This window comes from Beta vulgaris, chromosome 7 (genome assembly GCF_026745355.1).
Source record: "Beta vulgaris subsp. vulgaris cultivar EL10 chromosome 7, EL10.2, whole genome shotgun sequence".
Classification (NCBI taxonomy): domain Eukaryota; kingdom Viridiplantae; phylum Streptophyta; class Magnoliopsida; order Caryophyllales; family Amaranthaceae; genus Beta; species Beta vulgaris.
In genome coordinates this window covers 46715991-46739973 of record NC_079208.1, presented here as the reverse complement: position 1 = coordinate 46739973, position 23983 = coordinate 46715991, and the positions used below count along the sequence as shown (strand labels likewise).

Genomic DNA, 23983 nt, shown 5'->3' with positions numbered 1-23983 from the left:
TTGTTTTTCTATAATTTCGCAAAGTGTTTAATTGATGAAGAATGCGCCAAGAGATGTAACATTGAACACGAGTCGTAGTTCTGGAATTTTAGACTATATTCTTAGGTGAGTTACATACCATCAATTATGGTGTGGAACTTTTATTTTTTACCCATAAAGTGTTACAAAAATAATACTTTCACCAATTAAAATTTTCTAATACTACCGTTAATTTCTAGAAAATTAATATTGTTGTCGATTTGAAATTTCGGATACTACTATAAATTTGGACCGACTAAGGGTATGTTCGGCAAAAGTAGATGTTGATGTAGTTGTTAGCTGTTGGAGTAGCTGTTAGTTGTTCGAGTAGTTGCTAGCTGTCGGCGAGTAGCTGTTAGCTTTGAGCTTTGAAAGTAGCTGTTTAAAATAAAAGTGTTTGGTAAAAGTAGATGTTGAGGTTATAAAAGATTAAAAAAACATATGATTCAGTTATAATAATATTTTTCAATACTATAATTAGTTATTTTATGTATGGTTAAATTAAATGTCAATATTATAAACACAATGCATTATTTTATTTTACTATAATGTCCTTACATTTATTAAGTACTGTTTTCCCTTCTTAGTACAGTTCTTAACTAGATCCATAATATTTGATATTTTATAAATCAATAAAAATCATCTATTCCTTCCAAGTTCCAATGGAAATCACCTATACATAGTTACCTAATACTTGCGACTTGGAACTCTCTAGAAAGTAGAGATGTCCTTGTATTTCATCTCACATTCATATGACATACAATACTCTTTTTCCTTTGTATAGTACAACTAAGTTAATGAGTAAATATATAACTCTCTTAATTTTCTCTCTCCTCTAAGTTCAAATATGGGATTCCTATTTTTTGTTTGGAAAATGATATACATAGCCCTTAGGGCTACATATAAGAAACTAAAAATGGAAATAAAAAGTTGAATTAAGCATTTATTACCTCAAATGATGTGTAATTTTGTCTTGAATTTTTAAACTGTTTCTATTTTAAGAAATATATTTAATGCTTATCCATAGCCCTAAGGGCTACATATAACATTACCCTTTTTGTTTATCTTTCCTTCGTTTAACTCTGAAACACTTCATTTGGGGTTGATCTTTCTCGACTTCACACTTTTCCTTCAATAAGATTCGAAGATGATGGTATTTTTGGGATGGATTTTTCAAGGAATGAGAAGAAGCACGTAGCATCACAGGTCTTCTTGAAGAAATTTGAGTATATTTTGACAATTTTTTATGCGATATATTGGTTAATCACTTAATCCTAAATTAATTCATAAGAAGTGGGAATAATTAAGATGCTATTCAAGGTTTGAGAAGAAAGTTGTAGCAGCTATGGAGGTAGAAGATGAGCCAAGAGTCTTCTCTGATTTTTGGTATTTTTTCTCTGGAAAAATAAACATAAATTTTGGAATGCTCCAACCCAGACTTGGAACGTCATATTTTGCAACGTTTCTGAACAGCTAACAAAAGCTACTTGAAACACTAAACACTACTCCAAGCTGTAGCATGCCAATAACACATAATTAGTGTTTTGACTAAGTCAAAACACTAAAAGCTAGTTGAAAAGCTATCGCCGAACAGGCCCTAAAACAAGTTGCAACTTGTATAAAGTGAATCTTGGATGATACCGAAAAAATGTTAGTTATAATTGAAACTTGATAATACTCGCTTGCTCGTGGTGGTTTCTTACCCTAGATATTGCAATTAAAAAAATGACACAATAACAAACGCATTTTCTGCAAAGAAATAATTTATATGCTATTGTTGGATCAAAGATGGGGATTGGTTTTGCACTTAGATGGAAAAAAAAGGGACACACATGCATATGCCAAACTAATCTCTTAGAAACTAACTAGAAGTAACCTAATACATATTGGAGATAGATTTACAAAAAGAAAGGCCTTTGCTTTGAACAACTTTTAGAACTTACTTTAGCTCTCCTCCTGGTTGCTGCCCTGAATACCTGCACATCATAAACAAATTCTACTGTGAATCCACCAAAGTAGATTGGAAAGCGAGTCGCCATCATCAAAACCCTTCAAATGCCTTGTTTTCATCAGAGCACTTTCTTTGTCATATACAAAACCTTTCCATTCTTCTTTCATCACGGCCCTCTCAAACCTGGCATTGCGCAATTCACCAGATCATGCACAAACCTCACATCAGGAAACAAAACTTCAGTAACAAGCAATATTGGAAGGACTTGAATCCCGAGCCTACATTCCTTCCAATCGGCTGGTCCAAACCAAAGTCTATTATCCCTCTTGTTAGCCCATAAAACGCCAATCAACTTGTTCGCCTTGCAAAAAATGTCCTCATACATTCCTTATCCTTTTCGTACATGCCACCATGTTTGTGCCGCTTGCTTCTCCAACGCTGCTATAGATGAGCTAACATCTAGAAGATGAGCATCACCATAAGCCAATCTCATCAAAGTTGCAGCTTGCAGAATAGTAAGCATTCACTGCCTCATTTGTGCTTTCCCGATTCCTTCCATCAGTAAATTAAGTCAGTCCACCAACCCAAGAATGCAGTTTATACAGATTATAGCATCTCAAACGGATGTACTTCGAGACTTCCGATTTTTTCAGGCTCATGAAATTTACCATCAATGCATATGCCAGAGGTTTGTACTTCCTCCCCCAGTCAGGATCAATCTTTGCAAGAATTGCAATTGCATAAAGGAAATACCCTAAATGGTAATGATGATCATTATATATCCCAAACCCGAAATCAGCCCTAGAATTTTTTGACCCTTGTTTAGTAACTATACCACCCCGTATGCCTTCATAAAGAAACCCATTCCCTTTAAAAGTACCATCTAGCCAAGGCTCGATTGTTTCCCTCAAGAACTTTGTAACCATAGCAATTACATCAGGATAACAAACCTCTTCAGCAATCAACTCCATCCTAGCAACTAGAGTGATCAACTTCCCGTAGAAATATGAGGAAGTTGTCGAAATCAAGCTCGAATTCAAACCCTGCGCATCTTTGCAAAGAGCCGACATAATTTCAGCATATGATTCTTCCTGAATTTCCCTAATAGAATGTCAAGTAACTGAAATAGGTAGAGTGTTTAACGACCAAAAATTCCCAAGGACACCGACAAGTTCTCCATCAATGCTCTTATACTTAAAATCATACAAAACCACAACATAGTCCTCATTATCAGTTGATAACAACTTAACCTGTAATGGATGAGAAAACATTAACAAATCACCTACTCCTCTTGTTTACCATTTTGGGAGTGTGCATCCCAAGTCCCACATGGAAGAAATAAGGAGGGGGAGAACTCCTTATTAATCAGATGTTCACCACACTAGTATGAGGCCTTTTGGGTTGTGCCCCAAAACAAATCTGTGCGGGCTTGGTCAGGCCCAAAGCGGACAATATCATACTAGTGGGTGCGTGAACGTGCGCGGCGGCCCCAACAAGTGGTATCAGAGCCAGGTTGTCGAGCGAGCCAGTCGATGGGGCTCGGCCTATGAAAGGGTGGTTGTCACTCCGTGGTGGAGCTTGTGGGCGTCCTTGTGCGCCCTCGCGATTGGAAACCTGATGTATACCTTGTGTCGAAAGTCCGCTTGACTTGGGGGTGGTCAAGCGGCGTGTTCCGTGGTGCGGGTTGCGGCGGTACAAGAGATCAGGATGTATTGTGCGAGGGGAGACCGACGGTTTGTGGTCCTTGGTTTGAGGGGAGGATTGTTGGGAGTGTGCATCCCAAGTCCCACATGGAAGAAATAAGGAGGGGGAGAGCTCCTTATTAATCAGATGTTCACCACACTAGTATGAGGCCTTTTGGGTTGTGCCCAAAAACAAATCCGTGCGGGCTTGGCCAGGCCCAAAGCGGACAATATCATACTAGTGGGTGCGTGAACGTGCGCGGCAACCCCAACAACCATTTGTAGTTTAGACGAAATGGTTGGCAAAACACAGCTTCACCACTAATTGGATAAAAAGCACTACACTTATCAAGGATTGACTCATATTTTCGGTCTGAATCAGGCATCATCGCAATCCGAAGAATACCCGAAAATGAATCACAAGTAGAATGACCAGACCTACTATGGGTTATTTTTCATAGGCAATGAAGCATAAAATACCCATGTATGGTTGTTATTAAGCTTAATTGTATACTCAGTATTTGAATGATTCCAAGAAAATGAAAGAATGTTATGTATTGTGAAATTATTAGAGAGGTACCTCTGGAAACAGCACAAGTAACAAAAAGGTTGCCTCTAACGAGAAAAAACGGAAGATTCGGTGTAGAGAAATCCACAGTTACACTAAGATCACTAAGACATGAGACTTTGTGAGGTTTTCGGCTTTGTATAAACTGTGAAACAAACGAAGACATGAAGAAGGGGAGGTCATTATTTAAGGCAAAGATGGTGAAATCAGGGTTGAGAACTTGGTGAATGAGAGAAGAGGTAGCACAATGAGTAGGGTACGAAACATAAAGAGTCGGGAGAGAAAGAGGGGTGAGATAAAGGTGGATGTATTCAGGTTGATCGCCATTTTTTAGTACAAAATTTGGAAGAAAGAGTTTGTAGGAAGAGGAGAAGAAAGAAGTTCAAGGGGGAAGAAATGCGAAGGATAAGGAAGTATAGATGAATATTGTATGGGTAACATCTCAAGTCTATTATCCGACACACTTCAGGTGTCCGACAGGAAACTCTTAGGACGCTAACTCTTCAGGGTGGGCCAAACTACTCTTGGTAATGATCCGAGATTGCGCTCGCGGCCACCGAAAAGGACAAAACAAGGGAATCTTTCCTCCACTCAGAATCATCTCAATCGTACACATGTCAAAGGATTACGCATTCTACCAGATGAACACTACTCCTATAAATAGCCAAATGGTACTATTCTGCAGGTACATTCTCTCATACATACTAAAAATAGCTTATCTCTCTCTCTTTAACTTTCTCTCTCTAAATCCTTTACGGATACATATTGACTTAAGCGTCGGAGGGGGTTTCCTCGCATCCCCCGGAGGGTAGCTCATGTTTGTTCTCTTGAAGCTCACTAGTCTCGAACCCTCCATATATAATTAGTGACGGACATTCCGTAGGTCCGCCATCGTTTCAACAATGAAACAACTTGGCGCTAGAAGGAGGGGATTCCTATCTTTTGTGATAACAGTCATTGGTGACGCAAACAATACGAGTTATGAACCACAAGGATTTGAAATCGGTCAAGGGTCTTCGCAACCCCTTATTATCGGACCTGTAAGGGCACCTGAGTTCCACTTCAGGACGCTAGGGAATGATGAAAAAACTTCCAATAACAATGTTCCATTCAATCTGGCTTAGTTGAGTCAATTCTCTCCATAATAGCTAAAAATTGTAGCATCCTTCATACAAATGTTGACGGGCACTCCTCAGCCTAACAACAGCACCTTTTCCTAGAATGTTGATGTTGGAAACCACAAATGACCAGTAGTTTGGGCTGGTAGGAACGTTGACAGAACCCCGTTAAGAAAAATGTGTACCTTCACTAAGGAGGAACGCCAACTCGAGAAGCAACTCGACCAAACCGGGTATGAGGAGCCACTACTAGACACTGAAGAACTTTATAATTCTAAGGATGAAGAAAACCAAGGTCACTCCCGTCGTGAGTACATCACCAACGGTGCTAGTAACTATTCGATTGGCGGACACCTACTGATTAAACTAATAGTAGGCATTCATTGCCTCACTTGTACTGTGAGATTTCTGGTTTTTCCAGGCTCATGAAATCCGACACCAATGCATATATCTGATATGCCTAAGGTTTGTCTTCCTCCCGCAATCAGGATCAATCTTTGCAAGAACTGCAATTGCGAATGTTGATCATTATATATCCCAAACCCGAAATCACCCCAATGTTTTTTTACCCTTGTTTAGTAACTATGCCACCCCATTTGCCTTCATAAAGGAACTCATTCCCTTTAAAAGTATCATCTAGCCAAGGCTCTATTGTTTCCCTACCTCCTATTAATGCTCTCTCAATTTCATTGGTGGGTATAACAAAAAAACACTTCTTACTCTCTCTTTCCTCTTGTTACATGCTTACTCATTTAATGTTTCCATTCTTTTTGTATTTTTAATGATAATAATTCCAATAAAAGAAACTTCCTATGCAAAGTATACAACAATAATCTATACAGATATATTAAAAGGCATGCGAAAGAAAGTCTATGTGCTACGTGACACTCTCCTCAAATTTCTAATGCAAATGTTTATGTCTATGTGTAATCCTCATTTTAAGAAAAATGTATGAGTGCAAGGTATCGAACACATGACCTTTGAAATGAAAAGTAAGAGTTTTACCATCAATACACTATTACTTTGTTGTCTAATGTTTCAAAAAAAATGATGAAGTCTTGTAATATAAATAACTAAAAAGGCTTAAACAAGTGTATGCATCTCTAACAGTCTTATTACGTGACTTACAAGAGAATATTGATGTCATATTCTCTTACTACAATTCTTTTTAAGGTATTGTTTTCAAACTCAAAACTTTTAATTATTTTTACTTATCATGTCGTGACAAGAATTGTTTAAGTTTATTAATGGACAATAAAATACGAAAAGTAGCAAAATAAATTATGAAATTTAAAAATAATAACATATTTGTTTATTGTAACTGACCCAAGATATCGCCCGGGCTAAAAAAAACTAGTTGTTTCATTAATTCTTGTGCTCAAAATGAAATGGAAACTATATTGTGAGATGGAGGAAGTACATGTTATGATCTCTATGTCGTTCTTGAGTGCATTTCCAGTTAGATATTTTGCAGAACAACGTTGTCATATGATGTTTGGTTCATTTTTAGTAAATGAAAGGAAGAAAAGAGAGAAAAAAATGAAAGAAAAAAGGAGAAAATCTTAACTTCCATGTTTGGTTTAAATTTTCTCATTCCTTCCGAATTCCCCTACTTTTAGGAGGAAAGGAAATTGAAATTTGATTAAAGTGTCTTTTCATTTCCTTTTACTTAAATTTCTTTGATGAACTAAACATTGGAAACTAAGTTAAAAGGGATAGCTCAAATAACCTACCGCTTCCTCTCTCCTTTTTTCTCTCTTCTCTTTTCTTTTCCACAAAACCCTAATTTTCAACCTAAGGGCTACCACCACCCTTTTGGGCCGTGGTAATTCCCTTTTCTTGTTTTATTACTAGCTCAGTCTCTTCCTAATGGAGAGTTTTTTTTACCCATATATTGGGTTTTATCTCTCTCCATGTGAGAGTTTAGAGAATTTGTTTTTGGGTTTGTGTGTAATTCATGATGTTGATTTGTTGATCAAAATTTGTGCGGAGTTGCAACAGATGTCAAGACTTCGTTTACAATCACTTGAATTGAACTCGGTTCTACTTCAAAACTACAAAAGATCGACAGTCCCCCTTGTAGAAGGCTGCATCAGACAGCGATGTGAAAGTCAAGGGTTTTCAGAAGTGTTAGATCTACTCAACGATCGTGGTTTTATCATATTAGAATTCTATTTATTTCATTTTGATATGTATTTGTTTAGTTCTGACTTCTATGGTAGATGTCGTATGACTTTGAATTAATGAATTAATGTTAATTTTTTTTAAAAAAAACTAAATAAACATTGAAAAGTAGCAAAGTTTCTTTTACTTTCTTTCTTTTACTTCCAAATCTTTTCTACCAAACAAACTGTAAATTAGTTTATCTAACAAAACATAAAACAAAATAAAAACTGAAAACAAGATGTTATAGGACAATAGGAATGCACTTCCCAAAAGCTAGCTCAAGAGGAGAGCCTATTATCCTATATAAACCACACACAGGCAACCTCCCATACGATCGATGTGGGATCCTTTTCTTGGGTCAGTACATAACACAAGACTAATTGAAAAGTAAAAACATCTATGGCAGCCCCAGAGGATGGAAGAAGAGGGGGGCGGCGAGAGATTTGGATGGTTATGTGTTTTGAGGAACTTTGTTTAGCCAGTTTATGTATATCTGCATAGTTGATTAAATTATAGCCTTATAGGCCTACACGATAGTTCATACATTACCAGAATGAAGCGGATTAAGATGAAGAATACTAGATAACCTCAGGAAGTAGTTTACTATAAAAATAAATTACCAGAATGAGAGCTTTCATGCTGTCTCTATCAATGGTGGTTCGCAATTTCAAATCCGTTGCAGTATTTGGATAGTTATACAGTTGACAAAATTATCTGTTTGGAAGGCTTTGGAAATTCCAGCAATTGTAAGTTCAAGTATTTGACATATCAATGGTCATTGGTTGGGTGCACACCAAATGCTCGAAGAAATGCATCAGTGGGGAGTCCTAATTTCAGAAAGTATACTTTGTTGTAAATGGGAATTTTGGAAATTTGCACTGCTGAACTACAATTTTGGACCGGTGTACTAGAAACATCAAAAGACAGGAGAACTTGCACCTAGTTTGCTGTTCACATTCGGAATTCGTTATTTGGATTGGTTTATTGAAACAGTTGCTGATCTTAATCACTGAGACTGTTGTGAGGATTGTTGGCTGTCTGATATATTGAGAAATTAATATGCCTACATCTTTGCACGTTTAGATAGCAATCATTGACGGATAAGGAGAGGGATGGGGAAGGGAAGGGAAGGGAAGGAAAGGAAAGGAAGTAGAAGGAATTTGAATCATTACAATTTCCTTCCCTTCTCGTCTCCGATGTCATATCCAAATTACAAGAGAAAATGATTCACTCTCTTTCTCTCCAAAGTCCCCAATCCAAACACATTGTTTTGCTCAGACTTTAATTTGTGGAGAGGTGATAGCTTGAATAAGTTACTATATTTGTGAATGATCTAATTCATATTGTGCTTTCCATTGGAAAGGCCATGAAAGAAATATTGAGTTACGTATAGGATCATTGTTATAACGGACGTGAGAGAGAAACAAATTATGAATGCAAAAACAATAAAGACAGACAACAGATTTACGTGGTTCACCAATTTGGCTACGTCCACGGCAGAGAGAGAGAGAATATTTTATTATATGAGAAGAACATATTACAGAGAGAAAAGAAAGAATTTCGTGATAAGCAACCCTAGAATATAAACAGAGTATTTATATCCCGTCAGAAAAACGCGAAAACGCGTTAACCGGGCAGCCGCCCGATCGGGTCGGGCGAACCCGCCCGATCGGGTCGGGCGAACCCGCCCGATCGGGTCGGGCGAACCCGCCCGATCGGGCGGTAATTTACTTCCTCCCAGTTTCGTTGCGCGCCCGGTCGGGCGAAGTCGCCCGAGTCGTTGTTCGGTGACTCGCCCGATCGGGCGAACCAGCCCGATGCCATCGGGCGACCAGCTTTTACTTCTTTCTCAGCCCGTTGCGGGCCCGATCGGGCGGCTACGCCCGACCCGATCGGGCGGTCTCCCGAAACCCTTTTTGACGCATTTTTCGAACACCTTCGATGCACAATGATTCAAGGCATATTTCTACAAATCTCCACCTTGACTTGAATCCTCTCATAATAACCCAAAAACAGATGCATTGATCACAACGCCCAGAATCTCCCAAACACCAGATTTGTCCCAAAAGACAACCAGATCAGATTAGTCCCTAAGGACCCCAGAATTGCCCAAGAGGGCAATTAACAATCACGAACATTGAGTAAGTCCAAACAATGTTGAAACTTACTCTGCGGAACCGGCTTGGTGAACATGTCAGCAGGATTATCAGCAGTTCCTACCTTTTTCACCTTAATTCTAGTCTCACTCCTTAGGAAATGGTATCTCACATCAATATGTTTAGTCCTCTCATGATGGACTTGATCCTTAGCTAAACATATTGCACTCAGACTGTCACAGTAAACAGTAGCCTGATCATGATGCAACCCAAGATCACTAACTAGTCCTTTTAGCCATATTCCCTCTTTAGCAGCTGCTGTCAACGCCATGTACTCTGCTTCAGTAGTAGACAAAGTAACTGTAGCCTGCAAAGTTGCCTTCCAACTAACGACAGAACCACCAAGAGTAAATACATAACCAGTCATTGACCTCCTACTGTCAACATCTCCAGCATAATCAGAATCCGAATAACCAGTGACTAAACACTGGGTATCATTCCCATAAATGAGACCAACATCAGAAGTACCTCTTAGGTACCTAAAAATCCTCTTGACTGCCTGCCATGCTCCTTACCAGGATCACCCATGAACCTACTAACTACACTGACTGCATGTGCAAGATCCGGCCTAGTGCAAACCATAGCGTACATCAAACTCCCTACTGCACTAGCATAAGGAACCCGACTCATGTACTCCTTCTCCTCAGCAGTTTTGGGTGCAAAAGCCACAGACAAATGATTATTTGAAGCACTTGGAGTGTCTATAGGCTTTGCAGTTGTCATGCCAAACCTTGATAGAATCTTCTGAATATAACCTTTCTGAGATAAGAAAAGTTTCTTCTGACTTCTTTCCCTATAGATCTCCATCCCCAAAATCTTCTTTGCAGCACCCAAATCTTTCATCTCAAACTCAGCACTGAGAAGACCCTTCAACCTCTGAATATCAGACTTGCCTTAGCAGCTATAAGCATATCATCTACATACAGAACCAGATATATGAAAGAACCATCACTCAACTTGTTATGGTACACACAGCAATCATACTCACTCCTGTTGTAGCCCAACTCAATCATGTAGCTGTCAAACCGCTTATACCACTGCCTAGGAGACTGTTTTAGCCCATATAAGGACTTCTTCAATCTGCAAACATAATCTTCTTTTCCCGGAATTGGAACCCATCTGGTTGTGTATATAAATCTCTTCTTCCAACTCCCCATGTAGGAAAGCTGTTTTCACATCTAGTTCAAGTTCAAGATCCTGATGTGCAACCATTGCTAGTAGCACCCTGATGGAAGTATGTCTGACTACTGGTGAGAAAATCTCATTATAATCTACCCCTTCCCTTTGTGTGAACCCTCTTGCAACAACCCGAGCTTTATATTTAACCCCCTCAGTAGGTGAAGACCCCTCTTTCTTCTTGAAGACCCATTTGCATGTCACAATCTTCCTTTCCTTAGGACGTTTAACTAACTCCCAAGTCTGATTTTTATCGAGAGACTCCATCTATCTCCCATTGCAGCAAGCCATAAAGTAGACTCACTTCCAGAAACAGCTTCCTTATAGGTGGATGGCTCATGATTTTCAACCTCCACCTCCTCAGCAACCTGAAGTGCATAGGCCACCATATCTTCAAAACCATACCTCTTTGGAGGCCCCACACCAACTCTTCTAGCTCTATCAAGTGCTATGCTTGGTTGATGAATTTCAGATGGCTCTTCTTCATGTTGATCTTCTCCACCTTGGTGCTGTGATTCACTCTCAGCCTGAGTGACTTGCAGCTCCACCTGTTTATCAACATCTCCACTGACGGACTCCACAGTAGACTTTACAGAAGGGTTAAGCATGGAATTTTCATCAAATATTACATTCCTACTAAGTATGACACGATTTTCAGAAGGTGACCATACTCTATAGCCCTTAACCCCAATCCCAAAACCAACAAATCTACCCTTCTTAGCTCTAGGTTCTAATTTTCCCTCATTTACATGATAATAGACAGTAGAACCAAAAATTCTCAACAAAGAGTAATCTGCAGGCTTACCAGACCACACCTCATAAGGTGTCTTGCAGTCAATACCTGTGTGGGGTCCCGATTGATCAGATAGCAAGCTGTACTTACAGCTTCTGCCCAAAACCTCCTAGCCATCCCAGCATTTGAGAGCATGCACCTTGCCCTCTCCAGAAGTGTCTGATTCATGCGTTCTGCAACTCCATTCTGTTGTGGCGTGTTTCTAACAGTATGATGGCGAGCAATCCCTTCATTTTTGCAGAACTCATCGAACTCAGACCAACAGAACTCCAGACCATTATCAGTTCGCAGCCTTTTGATCTTCCTTTCAACTTGATTTTCCACTAAAACCTTCCACTGTTTGAAATTCTTGAAAACATCACTTTTATGCTTCATCATAATCACCCAAGTCATTCTTGAATAATCATCAATCATAGACACAAAATACCTGTGACCTCCAATAGATGCAACTCGGGAAGGTCCCCAACAATCAGAGTGAATATAATCAAGTGTACCTTTAGTTGTATGAACCGCCTTTGGAAACTTGCTGCGATGAAGCTTCCCAAACACACAGTGTTCACAAAACTCTAGGCTCTGCACCTTGTGCCCACATAGAAGATCCCTTTTCGACAGAATTTGCATCCCTCTTTCACCCATGTGCCCAAGTCTCATATGCCACAACTTGGTCAACTCCTCCTTGTGAATCTCAGATGATGCAACAGCAGCAGAATCTGTCATAGTAGACCCCTGAAGAATATATAAGGTACCAACTTTAATACCTTTCAGAACCACCTTTGAACCCTTGTAGACACTCATAGCTCCACCTTCACCTTGAAAACTGAACCCCTTACTATCTAGAAGACTCAGAGATATCAGATTCTTTGTCATTAATGGAACATGCCTAACTTCTAAAAGATAAGGTTGTAAGTTCAAATCAATATCATTTCTAAAAGATATTGGTCAAAGATGAAGAATTTAGTAGTGTGGAAGAATAACTAGGGTAGCTACTCGTGGATGATGGTGTATAATCACGATAGCACCTAACTGCGCGGAGAACATTTAACATGAAACTCTAGATATATACTTGTATATGAGAAAACATATCGAAATCAATGAAAGTGGTAATGCAGGTCTTGCTGCTGCAGCAGCATTTGAAGTAGTTTATAGTAATGCAACAATCATTACAAGATAATTTTGATGATTGGTCAAGTAAATGGTGACAAGTAAACAACACTAGCGGCCCGTTTGGTTAGCGGTACTAAATGGTGGTAATATTAATGTTTTTTTTGTGTAAATATGTGAAGATATTTCCAAGTTAATATTCATGTTAATGAAATTTGATGTCAGAACATGGGTTTTCCTTCATAAATTTTCAGAGCTTGGGGAATAAGCTAGATAGTTGTGCTAAGGAATTTACTCTATATATAGGGGTTAATTAGAGAGAGAAAAGTATGTTGAAATTTTTTGAGAATATTGGTGAGCTTTTAAGAGTTCATTTGGGAGAGAATCAAGCCTCTCGAAAGCTTGAATATCATTTACTTTTTCTGTTTTTCAGTTTATCAATCAAATAATCATCTTCTTCCTCAACTTCTACCGTTAACGGTGCCTAAGCTATGTTAATTCACCGTTAACGGTGCCTAAGCTATGTTAATTCATAGCACTATGTTCTGCCTACCTGTTTTGTAGATATTGTTCCACATGTGAATTGCAATTATATGGTTTGAACTTTATTTTTTTCAAACAGCCCATTTTTTACGATGGTCTGTGAGGAAACACTTGAATACTGTTCCTAGTTTTAGAGATTGTTGTGCAAACACTCTTCTGCCCTGACTTTGCTTCGTTTAAAGGTGAAATTTTGCTCCAACATAATTGTCATGCTTGCTTGGAAAATGTCAAGTTTGTTCTGATGGTCCCACTTAACAAATGTATTAGAAATATATCTTGCCATCATCTTGATTATATAAACAATTAGAAACCCCTGCCTGGCCCACTATCCTTAAAACATGCACTATTTTCAGAATTTCAGAACCTATTTTGCAAAATAGCCATAAGAGAAATAAGCTTGTAGTAGGTGCTTGATTGTGCATAGAAGTCTCCTCCACTTGACTTTCTTATAAGTGCCACAAATAGCTTGATATATTTTCTTGATAGCCATTAACCCATCTCCAAGAGGAGAAACTTAACGTATGTTGTCACATACGAAAAGGGTGGTATCAGAAATGGATGATTCTTTTTATTTGATGTAAAACTTACAATATAGTGTCTGAGATGGGCAAAAATTTATCCATCTCTGTGATGGATGTATCATCATCGCAAAGCCAAAGCTATTTATAAAGAAACAAGAAGGCCAACATTCTGCATAACTGTATGCATGGCTGCTTCCCTATTTTTTTATTTAAAATCCAAGTAGTACTTGGAAGAGGCCTACAAAGGAATCCCAAAGTACATAAACGGAAGAGAACCTTAGAAGGACCAAGGAAAGCCTAATAGATTACCTGCTTGATCCATTCAAGAATCACCATGTTGTATTATTTCACTTTTCTCCATGTTAGCTTCTATACCAGATTCCCATAAAAAGAGCTTGAGAGAATTTAGTGAAAGCTTGAAACAACAATTTAAAAGATAGAATTCCAAATCTACCAAATAAGAGCGACACTTCAGCAAGACAGGGAGAGTTAACATTAGCTTTTCTCTTAATATCTTGAATTCTGGATTATATACAAAGAATCCACGCATCTACTGAGGTACTCCATCCCTATGGTAAACAGGAAAACAGAGAGGGAATCTCCTCGTCTTAAATCTTTTCTTGCATCAACGGGTGGGGGAGGCTCCCCATTAATCGAAATAGAGTATGACAGGACATCACATAGGCCTTGATTGAGTCAATAAATTCCTGTGGGAAAACTCTAGATATTTCATAGACATCATGCATAATGATATGGAAACTTTTCTTGAGTAAAAAACCAACCATCCAAACCCAAAAGCTTTAGAGAATTCAGTAGTCTGTCAGGCAGCATCAATTTCTCTGTGTGAGATAGGAATGCATACTGAGTTGTATCGTAGAACCGTTCCCTACAGTAGGAAGGTCAACTGTAGGCAAGATACCAGCACAAGAACCAGGAAGCTTTTTATAGAACACTATACTCAATTTTATTTATGAACAAAGTCTAGTGTCTTTGTCCCCTCAGAAAAAAAAAATCCAGTGTCTTTGTCCCCTGAAAATAAATCCAGTGTCTTTGTCCCCTCAAAAAAATAATCCAGTGTCTTTGTAAAAGCTCTGAGATACTTTGCCTAATAACAATACACATCATTATTCATATTGTAACTTTACAGTTTACACATCATTTTGATAAGAGTACTGTCACTTTATTTAAAGCGTATTAATTTGAAACAAAGAAAGTAAGGAACAAGGGATAGAAAGAGGGAAAGAGTGAAAAAGGAGAATCAGAATACATGACTTCTAGAAAATGATTGATAAGTTCCTCTTATGAAATTTTATTTCTGTTTGCTGGTACCAACATAGAGCAATGGTATGCAGGACTTTTAATTAACGGAAGCTGCACTACGAGCTATTGCAACAGCAAATAGTGGTGTACCTCTGTGCATATTGATCCCAAAGCTCTCGCTCATGTCCATGCTGTCAACTTCTGCTTTACCAGGCAATTCCCAATCAAACTTGTGCATTAGATTTGCTAATAAAAGCTGACTACTTGCCATGGCGAATGATATTCCTGGACACATCCTGCGACCTGCTCCAAATGGAATGAACTGAAGGTCGTGTCCTCTGAAATCTGTTGGAGAATTCAGGAACCTTTGTGGATTGAACTTCTCAGGTTCATCCCAAGAAGCTGGATCTCTGTGGATTGCCCAACCATTAATAATAACTCCTGTCCTCGCGGGAACTGTATATCCATATATCTTGGTTTCTTGAGTTGATTGTCGGGGTATTAACAAAGGAACCGGAAGATGTAGCCTCAAAGTCTCCTTGATCACGGCTTTCAAGTAAACCATGTGTTCCAAATCATCTTCTTTTACATCTACTGCTTCTCCAGTAATATCTCTGACCTCTTTTTGCGTTTCTTTCATAACTATGGGATGCCTTAATAGTTCTGTCATTGTCCATTCTAGTAAGGTGGAAGTTGTATCAGTCCCAGCTGAAAACATATCCTGCGTTAGACCAATTCTTTGTAGAGTTAGGCAAGGTACTGACAGAATCATTTGATCATTTATCACTTTATTATCTACAATTGATCATCTGAACAGATATGTTTCTTCACAATCATTGTCTACCAGATCTACAGGCACAATTTTGCCATTAAAGGTGCCATATACTAGAACACACATTTAGAGTGTATTTGGTTTGGAGAAATCTATTTTCCTGGATTAGTAGATTTTACATTATTCTTTTTCTTGTTGTTGTTAAAGAGTAAATAATATTTCTCCAAGTGATGGAAAACATTCTCCTTTATAAAGGGAGGAATGTCAAAGTTTCCTCCCTGTTCTTATCTTTCTCTTCTTCTGGCCTTCCTCTCCCCTCCAATACAATTTCCCTTTTTCTCTCTGTTTTTTGCTAGGAGGAACCAAACAAAAGTAAACTAATTTTCAATTGTATTCTCCTGTGCCAAATGTTCTTTTTTGTGGAAAATCATTTTCCATTGGATATCTTTTGCATCTTACCAAACAGAGCCTAGCCATACGTTTACTACTTTTTTTTGGTGAAAAAGAAACTTCAGATTTTTTTAATACTACGAGTTAAGCTATTACAATCCGAAATATAATGGTTCCTACTTTAGTGTTATTATTTACTTAATAGTTCTGCTTTACTTTAATGTAAACTAGAAAAAAGATTATGAGAACCAAAAACATTTTCAGGTAGTAGCTGCAGGTGTAATACAGTAAGCCATACAGACTTACCAATATGAGAGCTTTTATACTGTCTCTGTCTATGGGAGGTGTTTGATCTCTCTGAACATCAAGCAAAACATCCACAAAGTCCTTCATTTTCTCATCATTGTTACTGTCTTCGTACTTTCTGCAATTGTTTAGAAGATCCTGGTGTTCTCTAACTACTTTTTCAAGGAATTGATCAAACTTTTTAGCAATCTTATCAACCTTGGCATCCCACCCATTGAATCGATCAATCCAAGCAAGCCAAGGAATAAAATCCCCAACATTAAATTCAGCTAGCACCTTGTTAAACTCTTTCATGACATCATTAAAGCCAATACCATCTCCTTTCCCATCATACTTTCTTCCAAATGCAACCCTGCATATGGTATCATTTGTGAATTCTATAAACATCTCGCTTAAATTAACAGGTGTGGTTTCTGCTTGTCTTATTTTTTCTATCAGAAGAGCTGTTTCTTCTTCTCTCACACTGCGAAAAGACCGAACTCTTTTGTTGCTCAACAAGTGGAGTACACACACACTCTTCATCTGCCTCCAGTATTCTCCATAAGGTGCTCCTACAACATCCTTGTAATTATATAGCAGTCTTTCACCTTTCTTTGACATTGGTCTGTTAGCAAATACTATATCGTAGGTTACCATGATCTCACGGGCTGCTCTTGCAGACGAAACGACAAGCGTTGGCACACTACCGAGTTGAATCATCATGAGGTCTCCATATTTCTCGGACATCAACCGGAGTGAGCGGTGAGGTTGAGTACCAAGCTGATGTATGTTGCCTAAGATTGGTAGCTTTGGTGGAGAAGGAGGCAAGTTTTTCCTGGAAACTGTTCTGAATTGAAGCCATTTGTAGAAGAAGAATAAGAAGACTATGGATAGTAGAAGTGTGAAAGGTTGCAACCAGATGAATTTGAGCAATTGTTGAATACTTGAAATTGTCATCTGTAAGATTATGCCTTTTCTTTTATGATAGATGAAATTCAGGGGCTTTGATCCACACTTTTTTTGGCAATGAAATAATGAATGGTCCTGTGTTAGTTAGGAGGAGTTGTCAGGCTGTAGCTGCACAAGCTATTCTTGTACTAACATGTAGGCAAAAAAAATTAAATAGACATGGTCAGACACTAAATTTAGGGTGGACCTAATGCTATCACGTGTAACTATTGTGGGAAATACTTCTTCCGTTTCATAATACACGCTACACTTTTCATTGTAGGAAGTTTTGCATTACTTGCTACATTTTCTTTTTGGACAATAAACTCTCTCTATCTCTCTCCTCTCACACGGGTCCTTATTCTTTTTACTCTCTACCTCTCTCTTCTCCAATAGGAGTCCGTGAATTGAGAAGTATAGCGAGTAAAATGAAACGGATGAAGTAACATGTAACTATTGGTGCAAAATAACTTGTCATATATGAATCGAAGGGTCACTGTGTTTTGAAACAAATAAATGGTACAAAAGGCTTGTGGTCCACGCAAGCCTTTTTTTTTAATGCTATGATAAAGTCCTTGCAAGAAAGGGGGATATTGGGGAACCCTCCTTACAAGGGGTGAAACTCGGTCTTATAATCTCCAGAATCGAATCTGATGCCAACACCACTAGGCTATCACCTGCTGCTCCCATGTAGTAAGTAGATGCCAACCACTATTTCCTATAAATCCTCTTGTAAACGGTAAACCCCTGGGAAAAAAGGGCGCAAATTAGTACATGGACCCAAGTGCATGTAGAGCATGGTGCACCCTTTTCTAAACTACGTCGTTTTATCATTTTTAGAGTCTATAATTTTAAAAAATTATTGTTATTTGTTTCCTTAAATTGTGCAAGTAAAGATTCCTTTTTCAAATTTAAATTTAAAAGGTATGTGTTCTTTTATCTTAAGTGTAGATGTTCATTTACTATATGTTCTTTTGATTATAACATTTGTTCTTTTATAAATATAGATTTACACGTTCTTTAATTTTAAGCCGTGTGTTCTTTTTAAAAGTAGAAAAGTTGTTGAAAAAAATCCGTGTTCTTTTATATTAACTATATGTTCTTTTTGGGTGCACAATGAGCATTGTGCACCCTAGTCCATAATCCATGCTTTGAAAAAAGGGGAATATTAATTTGTGTTCTTTTGAGTAGTTAAAAGGTAAAAACGATTTGTTGTGCTTGATGTACTCCATGCATCCCCCCTTTTTCTTAACTTGATATATTTCTAATTTTTGAAATCAAACTACGAGCTTTGATAGACTATTTTGATTTTTTTTTATGAGCAAAAATATGGTCATATGTTCTCTTTTTAGATTCGTCTCGATGTGTGATATCAAAATTTTATAATTCATACTTAAAAGGAATAATAGATATTAAGAGTTAAAAAAACGTCCTGAAAAACGTATAAAAATAATGTAGCAAGTAAAAAAAAAAAAAAACAGTTATCTTGCAACAATTTTAACAAATTTGGTTCATAATAAAGGAGCTTTTGGGAACCAAAGGGGAGGAGAGGGGGGGGGGTTGTGGAGAGTAGGATAACGGAATCCCTTGGATAAGTTGCTCGAACTTCTATAGGGCTTGTTAGTATTTGAGATAGTTGACATAAACATAGGGTTTAAAGGGCCTTAAGATAAGGGGAATCCCAACCTTGATATTAGAACTATACACAGCAATCACGTAACAATATGACAATATATATATAGTTGAGAAAATAAACTTTCAACCATTACAAGCTAACAAAGTTAATGTTTAACAATCTTGGGCTCTAAGAGGTTCAATCCTAAACCAACCCATTGAATAGATTGGTCATCTCGAATTAACCCACACTATTATTCACCTTTAAAGATCAGACTAAACCTCAATCCTAAATTCATATCAAGTTGGGGTCAAGTTGGGGTCAAGTTGAGAGGTTTTGTAACTGATCAACACCTCCACTTTAAATCCATGCACTTGACTTCTAAGATATGAGGCTGAGATTATTAAAATGTTTCTACTTCCTTGAATAGAGAACTGGAATGGCTACAAGAGGATCTCTTTTACGGATTGTAGTACCTGCACTTTCAACCACATTAAAATCATGGCCTTGAGGCAACTTCCAGTCAAACTCATAAGCAAGTGTAGCTAGTACAAGCTCCACATCAACTAAACCAAACGACATGCCTGGGCAGCCTCGTCTGCCTGCTCCGAATGGAATGAATTCGAAGTCCTGCCCATTGAAGTCTACTGATGATGAATTCAAGAACCTCTCAGGTTTAAACTCCTCTGCTTCTTCCCAGTAAGATGAGTCTCTATGGATTGCCCATGCATTGATGATAACTTGTGTGCCGGCTGCAATATCATAGCCGTTGATCTTGACATCTTGAGATGATTCGCGAAATAGCAACAGAGGTAGTGGTGGATGTAGCCTCAGTGTCTCCTTGATGACTGCTTTCAAGTACTTCATGTTCTTTACATCATCCTCGTCTACTCTTGTTTTATCGTTGTTGATACAATTTCTCACCTCTTCCTGCAATTGTTTCAGAACTCGAGGATGTTTTAGTAACTCTGTCATTGTCCATTCTAGTAGTGCGTAAGTTGTGTCTGTTCCACCAGCAAGCATATCCTGCACCATATCAGATTAGCCAGTATGGTAGTGAGCTAGTTTGGTAAAAAATATCTACCATTATATTCGCTTTAATACTTGTGAGGCATACCAATATAAAACCAAAAAAAATTAAGACCAAATCAAAGCCGATCTTAATACATTCAGACCAGATCAAACCTTATCGCAGATTGCAGACTGCAGACAGAGAGAACATCGCCTTAGTTGAGCTAGGAAAACATATATTATTAATGTACAAGTAGTGGAAATTTTGCAAAAGCCTGATTCAAAGTAAAAAAAAAAGGAAGAGGAGAACTATTTACCATTAGAATAGCTTTAATACTCTCTCTTGGGAGTACAGATGAATTCTCTCTTTGAATCTCAAGCAAAGTGTCCACAAAATCCTGCCATTTTTCTCCTCCGTCAGCCTCATCTGCATCATCTATCAGTGAATTCAGACGATCTTGATGCTCCCTAACAATCTTTTCAATCCATTCATCAAGCGCATTCGCAACTTTGGTTGTTTTCCGATCCACACCCCGAACCCAATCAATCCAACCCAACCATGGTATGAAATCTTGCATACAGAAGGTCCCAAGTACCTCAGAAAAATCACTCAAGATCTCCCTAATATTAGTACAACCTTTTTCTCCAGCACTATATTTCCTTCCAAAAGCTGCCCTGCATATCACATCATTTGCTAAACTTGCAAAAATCTCACTCAAATTCACTTCCTTTGAAGGTTGTTCCATCAACTTCTTAATCTTTTCCACCATTTCTGCAGCTTCTTCCTCCCTTACTCGTCGAAAAGACCGGACTTTTAATTTACTAAAAACATGCAACATACAGATGCTCTTCATCTGCCTCCAATATTCTCCATAGTTTGCAAAGGCCAAGTCCTTACCATTGTAAAGAATTTTGTAGGCAACTTTTAACTTTGGCCTATTTGCAAATACAACATCATGGGTCTTCATGATCTCGCGAGCTGCGTCTGCAGACGAAGCCACGATTGTAGGCTTGCTGCCGATGTGAAGCAACATGATATCTCCATGTTGCTGTGACAAAGATCTTAAGGATCGATGAGGTAACTTACCAAGCTGATGGAGGTTACCTAAGATAGGCAGCTTTAGTGGGGAGGGTGGTTTGATTTTGTTTGTAGCATGAGTGGTTAATAGCCATTTGTAGAGGAAGAATAAGAAGCTTAAGAAGATGATTAAGGAGAGTGGGTTGAACGAGTGTTTCTCTATGAATTGTACAAGAGCCATTGCCATATTCACAAGCTTTTCTGTCCAAGTTTGGACTATATTTTATTGATTCCAAAAGGTTGGACCCCCTCCCTCCATATGTACAACGATCATTATCAATTTATCATGATTAATTATCAAAATAGTATGATTTGATAACTAATCATTACATATTTGGATTAGCTATTATTGAGATTCTTATTTAACTTAAAAGTTCTAAGTTCCGATTTGAATATGTTACAATATTAGTAGGCCAAAAAACACGTATTTTAAACTGTGTTTTTAGTCCATTAAATTTTTTTTATTTGTATTTATTTTAACATCATGAACTTATATGGACTTACATTTAAGAAAAATCTAACTGAAAAATATCATACTTAATTTGAATAAATATAAAAATATGACCCACGTGTATAATAATTGCATTTTTTCATGTAGACTTTTTTTCCACTTTATATTGGAGGGCCGGTTCGCTCATGATTGTAAAGTTGTGGTTGGTATTTGGTCGTCGCAGGGCGTGATTTGCATTGCCATATTTAAATGTTGCCTGGCTCTATAATCTTCTTATGATCTTATCCAATTATATTAGTGCGTCGTCTAGCTCTACATTCATGTGATCATACAGTTGCCCTAGAGTATAAGTTTTGGTTTGGTATACATAAAAATTTAATTCCGGTAGTACGTTTTATTTTTTAGAAAATTACTATTTTTATGTAATTTCTAGAAAATAACCTAAATTTATTTGGTTGACATCAAGGAATTTGTAATTTATGTGGAATTCTGATTGAGTGATGGGGGAGTGGGTAATTAACACACACATATATACATATAGAGTTAGAATTCGGTGAAAATGGGTCCCTTATGTGAGAACACATAGTAATATGAGAACACTTTAGAATTTAGAACACAAATATTTTTTTTTAGAACATGAGAATATAAGCAACACATCCGTTTTTGGAGAGACGGTCTCACGTTAGTATTAACATGAGACCGCTGATGTCATGCTGTGTAATATTCTAAAAAACTTAAACGTGTTTAAGTAAATAATTAATTATAATAAGTAGTTAAAATATGCTTTATTTTATCGTTTTACTAATTAAGTATAATAAAACGATTAAAAAATTTCAACATAAAAAAGTTACGACTTAAAATTGTTAATATCTATGTGACGATAATTTTCGATTTCATGAATTAAACAAGAAGGTTAGTTTTTGTTGTTAATTACTAAAGCACAAAATATCAACATTTCACCAAAATTTTAGTAAGCCACGTTTAGAGTGAAAGTGTGGGACAATTTCTGATTTTTGGATTACAAAACAAAAAGGAAAAAGAGAAAAAGCTTCCATGGTAAACCACTCCATTAATTTTGCATCCATGGCACTTGGCAAGCATGCTAAGACACTCCACTCTTTTCCTCTGTCAAAATTTTTGTCACCAATCCATCTTCTTAACTTCTTCAAATCAAAAATTCAGAATATTTACAATCTTCTTCCTCCCAACTACTGATTTAGTGCTCTTAATTCTGCCTCACCAAGAACACCATCAACAACAACTCTCATCCTCTCGTCTCTCACTTCACCACCACCTATGAACCACCTTGCAAGTACCACAAATTTCAGTCAACAAATTTCAGTCAACAACCCAAAAAGAAAACTGTTTGGGCCCATTTCTTGGACCAGCCCACCTAGGCAAAGTTACTAAAATACCCCTACATCTAGGGAAGCAAATCCTCCACCAGCTGGAGCTGACCAAAATACCCTCATTTATTGGGGCTCCTCTCCTCTATAAATAGGGGTTGTCTCATCATACAAAGGTAAGCAACTCTAAGCTGCCAAACCCAGAGCATCTCTCTCTACATTGATCCCTTTCTCTCTCTACCTCAATCATTTACTGACTTGAGCGTCGGAGGGGCGATCCCGGGACCACCCCGGGGTAGGCTAACCTTACCTTTTGCAGGATTCCGATGTACGGATAACGGAGCTCAAGCGTACCTTCTTGGGGCCCATATCAAGTTTCTCAACACACATCAACACTTGTGATCACCCTCAATTTCTTAGCAGAAACAGTTTGGCGCCGTCTGTGGGGAAAGTACAAGAAGTTACTTCGCCACCACTCAGCAAGATTCACCTTGTTGCTACTCAGCAAAACTCACCTCATTGCTGCTCAGCAATGGCCCCAACCATGAAGACATGCTCCCAAGCCAACCGTTCCTAGAGAGCTCAAGCATCCCATATGCACCTATGGTGCTATCCCTCTGTCCGAATGATGAGGATTCCACCCCAATGGAGAATCCACTACGGAGTCGGACATCCCGCAACATTAGGTCAGATATGAGCAGCTGACCCAATGCCCATAACTTCAACAAACGTCACCTTGATTGCATCTCATCTTCAACAAATTAAACTCTCCAGCAAAGTCGGATGTGTATGGTCTCCACTCGTCGTGAGGAGATCATTTGTCCTTCCTGAGATGGTCAGCCTAACCGGCTAGGGCCTAAATAGAGGGAAGGACCGTGTCAACCCTCAAAGGGAAAACCTGTTATCACTCGGAAGAGGTTGTATTGAAGAGCACAACCCATGAAGACTAACCTGAGTAGGGGGTGTGATGACTCAGAACCATAAAACCTCTCCAGAATAAGAAGTGGCACCCTCGAGTTTATGATGTAGTTCAG

At 38.1% G+C, this 23983-nt stretch overlaps 2 protein-coding genes, 1 long non-coding RNA gene and 1 pseudogene across 3 annotated transcripts; 1 reads left to right on the top strand and 3 right to left on the bottom strand.

Moving 5' to 3' along the window:
* Window positions 1–1860: 1860 nt before the first annotated feature.
* Window positions 1861–4660, bottom strand: LOC125492007 (glucan endo-1,3-beta-D-glucosidase 1-like; annotated as a pseudogene).
* A 10233-nt stretch (window positions 4661–14893) lies between these two features.
* LOC104908584 (cytochrome P450 736A117) lies at window positions 14894–17457 on the bottom strand. The gene is made up of 2 exons (XM_010697706.3): window positions 16522–17457; window positions 14894–15774 (listed from the first exon to the last, which is right to left on the bottom strand). The coding sequence occupies exons 1-2, from the start codon at window positions 17455–17457 to the stop codon at window positions 15151–15153; spliced, it is 1560 nt and encodes a 519-aa protein (XP_010696008.1). The 3' UTR covers window positions 14894–15150.
* LOC130592153 (uncharacterized) lies at window positions 16930–17730 on the top strand. Its single transcript, XR_008970364.1, has 2 exons — window positions 16930–17066; window positions 17181–17730. It is a non-coding gene; the product is annotated as an uncharacterized LOC130592153 (long non-coding RNA).
* A 1430-nt stretch (window positions 17731–19160) lies between these two features.
* LOC104908585 (cytochrome P450 71A22) lies at window positions 19161–21495 on the bottom strand. Its single transcript, XM_010697707.4, has 2 exons — window positions 20392–21495; window positions 19161–20089 (listed from the first exon to the last, which is right to left on the bottom strand). The coding sequence occupies exons 1-2, from the start codon at window positions 21337–21339 to the stop codon at window positions 19478–19480; spliced, it is 1560 nt and encodes a 519-aa protein (XP_010696009.1). The 5' UTR covers window positions 21340–21495; the 3' UTR covers window positions 19161–19477.
* Between the last annotated feature and the right edge of the window lie 2488 nt (window positions 21496–23983).

What these genes read in the sequence shown, in the direction of transcription:
- LOC104908584 (XM_010697706.3), bottom strand. Translation starts at nt 17,457, where the DNA reads ATGACAATTTCAAGTATTCAACAATTGCTCAAATTCATCTGGTTGCAA. An exon ending in GTATAAAAGCTCTCATATTG is followed by an intron (nt 15,775 to 16,521) that starts GTAAGTCTGTAT and finishes GGTCTAACGCAG; the next exon opens with GATATGTTTTCAGCTGGGAC.
- LOC104908585 (XM_010697707.4), bottom strand. Translation starts at nt 21,339, where the DNA reads ATGGCAATGGCTCTTGTACAATTCATAGAGAAACACTCGTTCAACCCA. An exon ending in GTATTAAAGCTATTCTAATG is followed by an intron (nt 20,090 to 20,391) that starts GTAAATAGTTCT and finishes GATATGGTGCAG; the next exon opens with GATATGCTTGCTGGTGGAAC.